We start from the raw sequence: 8052 nt of genomic DNA on the forward strand, positions 1-8052 counted from the left end.
CTATGAAGTTGACGGTATATTGTATTTTCTCTGGTCCAGCCTCTGGTCAAGGTTTAGTGTGACATGATAGTCCTCGAGGTGGTGAGCCTAGCCCACACTCCTAAGATGTTGTGAGTATGGGTTGTCACGAAGGATGGCCACAAGCCTCCTAATGACTTCCTTGTCTTTTTGGCACTTCTCTTCACGACATCGTCGATAGCGGTGCTCAAGGCTTGGATCATCGTCGTAGAAGTAAAGCTCGAGATGTCTTGGCTCCTTACCCTCTTGTCTGCCAAATGACCTTATGTTGTGATAGATCTGGCCATTTGCACGAAAGGTGTACATGCCACTGTTCTTCCAGCTTGCAGTAGCGCTATCGAGGTGACAATATAGAGAAGTGAAAGAGAAATGACCATTGAAAAACCTAATATTGTTACGAAAGTGCCTAGCATCTGTGTCATTACTTGACCAAAGCCTCGTAAGCTCATTAGGTACGTTTAGTTCATTGAGCTCGACCTTTCCGTCGTGACAACAGAACCCACATGGTTCATGCTCAAACCTTTTCGCATCATAATGCTCGCAATTTGCAACAGGTTTTAACATATGGGTATCTGTAGGCATGTTACTATACACCTCATCATATCGGTTAGGTACTTCAAGGATAGAAGTCGTGTCTTCCTCAAGGTCATTGTCTTGGACATCATCATCATCTTCCTCTTCTGAAATAGCATTTAAGCCGTAATAGTTTAGATAAAGTAGTGGAAGATTTGATTTATATTCGATCTTTCATACAAATACCTTGCCCAGCGAACAGGTATCCCTCATCCTCTTTGTCATCCTCTTCAAATATATCTCCCTCATCATCATCTATGGCCATCAAAGATACATGAGTTAGTAGAACTATGGGTAAAAATAAACAAAGGAGTTCAAATAGTTTAAAGAATGTTACAAAATAGTGTAAATTACCACTGTCATCAAATAGTGGTGTCATCGGTGCATCTGATGCAGGCTAAGGGCTAGGTCCTGTCCTTTCTGATAATCATGTAATGACCATGGTTGAGTTAGGTATAATATGGTATACAATATAGGTCACCTAAATGGGGTCATGAGGCATTAGTATTTATCATTGTTGGCCAGGACTGATTAAGGCAAGGGTGTGTTATCATTCGGGTATTCTTCAGCCATGCATTCACAATCATCAAACAGTGGTGCCATCAGTGTGGATGATGTAGCCTGAATGTTGGGTCCTGCCCTTTCTGTTAATCACGGAATTACCATGGATCGGTTAGGTATAATATGGTATATAGGTCCCCTAAATGGGAAAATGAGGCATCGGTATATACCTTTGTTGGTCATGACTGATTGAGGCAAGGGTGTGTTAGCACCCACTCGGTCTTCAGCCATGCAGTCACCATCTTTATTAGATGCCCTTGTGTTCGAACCAATGCGGCCCTCAAACATCGTGTTACGACGCGTTAACAACGCATGTCTTTGTCCAGATGGAACATGTGATCTTTGTGTCATATGGCCAGACAGCAACTCATCGCATCCTTCATTATAGGCCTCCACATGAGGTGGAGGAATATAAAGAGGTGTTGCACTAGACTCTGGGATAACCCAATCACTGGATTTCACCATGGATCCATGAGCTCCAGATGCGCTTACAGTGGGCCACACAAGCTCAGGAACAAATAACGGGTTCTCCATGGTGATAGAATCCCGGTGTAGGGTGTCCTTTTGCACCTCCCTTCATCTTTTATTACCCGCTACTTTGACCTCCTTTCGCCCAGGCGCCCTATAACTTTTTCGTTGTTGTTCGCATCTAGCCTCCCTCTGTTCTGGTGTCATATTTACATATCGTTCCCTAAAGTACTGTTGACATGATTTATCAAAAGTAGCATAGGTACCACAATCATGACTCAAATTGGTGTCCACACAGTCTTTTGTACATGGTGTTTTATTCAAGTCAATGATGCTACTGTTATCTACACTCATCACCGAGCATTCACCTACATAAGAAATTTTGTTCATTATTATGAGGTGACACCATTATCCTAGACAACACCACACACACACATATATATATATATATATATAATTCACACAGGTTGGTACGACTGGTTAATATGGAGCCAATCATTATTCTCGGTGTCAACTGTGTTTTCAATGTCGGTTGCAACGTCACCATCTACAAACAAGTTGCATGCTATTTTAGATTATTAATATTAAACACACGGGCATTACTAGTAGTGTGCCATAATAAAGCTAAGAATGTCACCTATAGATAGTTTATCATTTTTAGAATTGGCTTTTTTCTTGTGATATGCTTCACATCGCTTTCTATTAATTTTGCTCCGTTGTTCTTCAGTCATTGCCGCATGACGCTCCGCAAGCCTTGCTCTGTCCCTTTGATATGACCACATCATCAACCAACATGTTACAACCTCCAATTCAAGTAACACCAACTCAAGTATCACCTACATCGACACCAGCCCAAGCCTTTGGTAGCCCAATTACACGTAGTCGAGCAAAGAAGCTACAACAAGAGGTGAACGCGCTACTTTATGAAGTTCAATTTAATATTAATGAGAATTATATACTATCTAAGTCATGCACGTTGTTGTTGCTCAGGGTCACTAAAGAGAATGGCAAGAACACACAAGGTGATGACCACAGAGAAGAACCACACTCGAACCAGACCAGTCCTGCAGAACAGTCGAAAAGAAATATTCATAACTTTTGATTTCCAGAGGCTATGAAGGTGAATGAGCACATTTTGGAAAGCTTGTCGAGTCTACTTTCCAATGATGCTAATGCTGACCAGTTTGGACTTCTAACAAATGAAATCCGACCAGCTTAGTACATACTAGTCAGACCTCTTGAAACTGATAGAACTGTCAAGAAGAAAATATCATAACTTTTTATTCCCGAAGGCTATGGAGGTCAATGAGGACTTTTTGGAAAGCTTGTGAAATCTAGTTTCTAATGCTTCAAGGCCGATCAGATCCAACCAGTTTTAGTGTAGATCCGACCAGTTTAAGTGCAGACTGCTCAGAGGGTTAACAGTCTTCTTAGGACATGATATTGGTACAACTTCTCATATTAAATTGTACCATTCTACAATGTTTCGTGGTGCATGCTATACATGGTGTGAAACCTTATCAAGTTAGCTTTCCAACGCAACCAACAACATGTCATTTGGATTTTCCAAGATGGAGTTATTGCCAAAACACTGAAGACTGCGCAGAAGACCAACAGCCACGCGGAAACTACTCAGAAACTCATTTCGTGGAAGCTTGTTCACATAGCCTACCCTTTCTTTTCCTTTTTGTGTTTATACCTATCTAGGAGGGATATTCCTAGTATAAATATCCATATACTCCTAAGCAAAAGGAGACTTTTGATAATCTAAATACAGAACCCCCTTTTGTTCAGCTGTGTGCTAACAAATATTGAGAGTGATCTCTACCCCTTTGCTCTTGTGATTTCCTTCGTGGGATTTACAGAAGCGATGACTTCATCCGCTCCCAATTGGTGCTCCTACTCCCTTCGAGGTTTACCTTGATTGATTGTAGGTTGTGTTGGTTGGTTTCTTGAGAGTGTGGTTGGGCGAATCCTCGATTCAGGTTGTCGGTTAAAGACGGTGGTTGGCTTCGAGTTTTATTTGCCAGGTTGCACTAGTTATCGCTGCCTGCAGCAAGTTATCCAGGACGTGTGTTTAATCTATTTACATCATTCATATCCTATGGTCAGCACTAGGCAGAGAACTTCTAGTTTGGATTGTTATTTAACTTTACAACAACTAGATTTCAGATTGCATTCCTTGTGTATCACTCCCTACCAAGCTCCACATACAAGCCATCGTAATCGGTACTCTCTGGTCTTGTATTCGCCTAGCCATCACTTTCGTTACCACCACACGCTGTTTTCCCTGTAACCCACAGGGACTTCATAAGAGTTTCGGTTGGTATGAGAGGTGAGGTTGTGAGAGCTACCAATTTTTTTTTATATTCCATAAATACCTATTGTTCATTTTTAGCTAACCTTACATAGGAGATGGGTGATATAGAAGATTGTGTTACTATGGCACAATTTAATGAACTCCGGCAAAGCATGGAAGAGAAGCAAGATCGATTGACCCGAGATCTTCAGGCTCTTTTGACTGAAATCAGAGGGCGTCGTCAACCTCATGATGGTGCAAGCCACCATGGTGAAGATGGAGAAGATAGTGATGGAAGAGTTGCTGCTAGAAGAGCAAGAGAACAAGAAAGGAGAAACCAAGGTGCTGCACATGGTAGAGGAAGAGGATGAGGTCGAAGAAATGATGACCATGATGAATCTGAAGATGTGGATGAAGATAATCATTCCCAATATCGTGGTGGTCGCCGACATCATAGCAGAGGCAACCATGAGGAGAGGTTTGGCAAACTAAAATTTACCATGCCAAAATTTGATGGAGGATCTGATCCTAAAGCTTACTTCACTTGGGAGTTGAAGGTGGACAAGATATTTCACTTGCATAATTATTTAGAGGAGAAAAAATTAGCCATGGCATCTCTTGAGTTTGATGGATATGCTCTAATATGGTGGGAACAACTTCTGCGTGATCGAGAAGAAGATGGAGAAAACCCTATCGCAACATGGGATGAGATGAAGCGAGAAATGACAATTCGTTTTGTGCCGAAGCACTATCGGCGTGATCTTTTTGATAAATTGCAGAATCTGAAGCAAGGAAGCCTCTCTGTTGAGGAGTATTATAAAGAGATGGAGAAGGCTATGATTAGAGCCAATGTGTATGAAGATGAAGAGCAAACTATTGCACGTTTCATGGCTAGGTTACATCACAATATCCAGCGCATTGTTGAGTTTCAGCCGTACCGTCATCTTATTGATTTGGTACATCAAGCAACTAAAGCTGAACGTCAATTGCAGCAAGATGCTAAGAACAGCAAGCCATTGTCATATGGCACGAGGACTATGTCAGGAGGCAAGTCAATCTCGAGGTTTACTGCTACACCCTCATCAGCGAAAAGCTCAAGTGGAGACTTACATTCTAATGTGCAGGGTGTTTTTAGAGGGAAGAATGCTGCTGCCCAAGGCATGAGCTCTAAACCATCAGCATCCACCACTACTTCAGTGGGTTCTACAGCCAAGAGTAGTGGGATTCAATGCTTCAAGTGTGGAGGTCGTGGGCATGTAATCAAGGAGTGTCCGAATAATCGTGTGATCATTGTGAAAGACAATGGAGAATATGAATCAGCTAGTGAAGAGGAAGTTGAGGAAGAGTATGATGATGAGGCTCATGAAGATGAGGAACATACTAGATGTGAATTTGAGCAAGGTACTGCTCTTGTGGTGGCTCAAATTTTGAGCGTTCAAATGAAGGAAGCTGAAAATGGACAGCAACATAATTTTTTCAAACCAGAGCTAAAGTGCAAGATAAAGGTAGTCAAGGTGATCATTGATGGTGGGAGCTGCCATAATCTTGCTAGTCGTGAGATGGTTGACAAGCTTGGTTTGAAACTACAGCGGAACCCTCATCCATATCATGTCCAATGGTTGAATGATTCAGGAGATATTAAGATTGGATATAGAGTAAAGGTTCCATTCAAAATTGGTGAATATGTTGACACAGTAGAGTGTGATGTGGCACCGATGTCTGTGTGCCACTTGCTGCTTGGAAGACCTTGGCAATATGATCGATATACTTAGCATTGTGGGAGAACAAATCAGTACACACTAGATTTGAAAGGAAATAAGTTTGTACTCAAGCCTATGATGCCTCAACAAATCATGGCTGAGCACTTACAAAAGCAAACTGAAATTAGTCTGGCAAGTGAAGGAAGAGAAGAGCAAAAGAAATTGAGTGCCATCCACAATTCGGTGAGTGAATGCCACAAGCCAAATTTGAGAGATAAAAAGAAAGGAGAGGGAGAGCATCTAGTTATGCTAGCCACAAAATCTGAGCTAAGAGAAGTGAGGAAAACCCAGATCAAGTGCTCTTTGTACTTATGTGCAAAGACATTTTAATTTCACCTAATGATATCACCTCTCTTCCTAGTGTTGTGTCTCATCTTTTGCAGGACTATGAAGACATTTTCCAAAAGAAACACCGGCTGGACTACCTCCCATTCATGGAATTGAACATCAAATTGATCTCATTCCAGGGGCTGCACTCCCTAACCGTCCACCATACCACACCAATCCTAAAGAAACAAAAGAAATACAAAGGCAAGCACAAGAACTTCTTGATAAAGGTTTTGTTCGTGAAAGCTTAAGTCCTTGTGTTGTTCCTGTGATATTAGTACCTAAAAAGGATGGTTCTTGGAGGATGTGTGTTGACTGTAGAGCTATAAATAATATCACTATTCGCTATCGTCATCCTATTCCACGGTTAGATGATATGCTTGATGAATTGAGTGGTTCCATAATATTTACTAAAATGGACTTGAGAAGTGATTACCATCAAATTAGAATGAAAGCGGGAGATGAATGGAAAACTACATTTAAAACTAAATTTGGGCTGTATGAATGGTTAGTTATGCCTTTTGGTTTGACTAATGCCCCTAGTACTTTCATGAGATTAATGAACCATGTCCTGCGAGCTTTTATTGGAAAATTTGTTGTTGTCTACTTTGATGATATTCTAATTTATAGCAAGCCTGTTGGAGAGCATATGAAACACATTCGACAAGTCTTGGATGAGCTTAGAAAGGAGAAATTATTTGCTAATCTTGAGAAGTGCAGTTTTTGCACAGACCATGTTGTGTTTCTTGGCTTTGTTGTATCAGGAAAGGGCATAGAAGTAGATGAATCAAAGGTGAAAGCCATCAAGGATTGGCCAGCTCCTACGAATGTAAGTCAAGTAAGAAGTTTTCATGGCCTTGCTGGTTTTTATAGGAGATTTGTGAGAGATTTCAGTACCATCACTGCTCCTTTGAACGAATTGACAAAGAAAGGGGTTGATTTTAAATGGGGGAACTCACAAGAAACTGCTTTTCAAGAATTAAAGAAACATTTGACTGAAGCACCATTACTTGTTCTTCCTGATTTCACTAAAACTTTTGAAGTAGAATGTGATGCTAGTGGAATTGGGATAGGAGGAGTTTTAATGCAACAAGGAAAACCAGTAGCATATTTTAGTGAAAAATTGGGAGGTGCCCATTTAAATTATTCTGTGTATGACAAAGAATTGTATGCTTTGGTGCGTGTACTTGAGACATGGTAGCACTACTTATGGCCAAAGGAGTTTGTTATTCATTCCGATCATGAAGCTTTGAAGTACTTGAAGGGACAAGCTAAGCTGAACTGTAGCCATGCCAAGTGGGTTGAGTTCATCGAAACATTTCCATACATTGTGAAATATAAGAAAGGTAAGGACAATGTGGTTGCTGATGCTTTGTCTCGAAAGAGTGTGTTGTTAAATCAACTTGAGGTCAAGGTGTTGGGTCTTGAAAGTTTGAAAGGTTTGTATAATAATGATCCTGAATTTTCAGAACCGTATAATCATTGTAAAGATGGAAAAGGTTGGGAAAAATATCACATACATGATGGATTTCTGTTTAGAGCTAACAAGCTTTGTGTTCCAAATTCTTTTGTTAGATTGTTTTTGTTGCAGGAATCACATGGAGGTGGACTAACATGTCATTTTGGACAGAAGAAAACATATGAACTGCTAGGTGATCATTTCTATTGGCCTAAGATGAGGAGAGATGTCATCAGATTTGTGGAACGATGCATCACCTATCACAAAGCTAAGTCAAAACTAAATCCTCATGGCTTATACACTCCTTTACCTGCTCCTAACATTCCTTGGGAAGACATAAGCATGGATTTTATTTTAGGGTTACCTAGAACTCAGAGAGGAAAGGATTCTATATTTGTTGTGGTTGATAGATTTTCAAAGATGGCTCATTTTATCCCCTGCAACAAGAGCGACGATGCTTCACATGTTGCTAATTTATTTTTCAGGGAAATTGTGAGGCTACATGGGATGCCCAGGACCATTGTGTCTGATCGTGCTGTCAAGTTCATGAGCTATTTTTGGAAAACATTATGGGCTAAACTTGGAAC

The 8052-nt window shown here is 40.7% G+C and overlaps 1 protein-coding gene and 1 pseudogene across 1 annotated transcript; one reads left to right on the forward strand and one right to left on the reverse strand.

The window, feature by feature from the left end:
* Nucleotides 1-1974, reverse strand: LOC136460205 (uncharacterized; annotated as a pseudogene).
* Nucleotides 1975-4186: 2212 nt separating this feature from the next.
* LOC136460206 (uncharacterized) lies at nucleotides 4187-7619 on the forward strand. The gene is made up of 6 exons (XM_066460000.1): nucleotides 4187-4397; nucleotides 4511-5596; nucleotides 6771-6835; nucleotides 6935-7183; nucleotides 7271-7479; nucleotides 7598-7619. Exons 1-6 carry the CDS (start codon nucleotides 4187-4189, stop codon nucleotides 7617-7619), a joined length of 1842 nt encoding a protein of 613 aa, XP_066316097.1.
* The last annotated feature ends 433 nt before the right edge of the window (nucleotides 7620-8052 follow it).

The sequence above is a fragment of the Miscanthus floridulus genome, chromosome 6 (assembly GCF_019320115.1).
Source record: "Miscanthus floridulus cultivar M001 chromosome 6, ASM1932011v1, whole genome shotgun sequence".
NCBI classification, from domain to species: Eukaryota; Viridiplantae; Streptophyta; class Magnoliopsida; order Poales; family Poaceae; genus Miscanthus; species Miscanthus floridulus.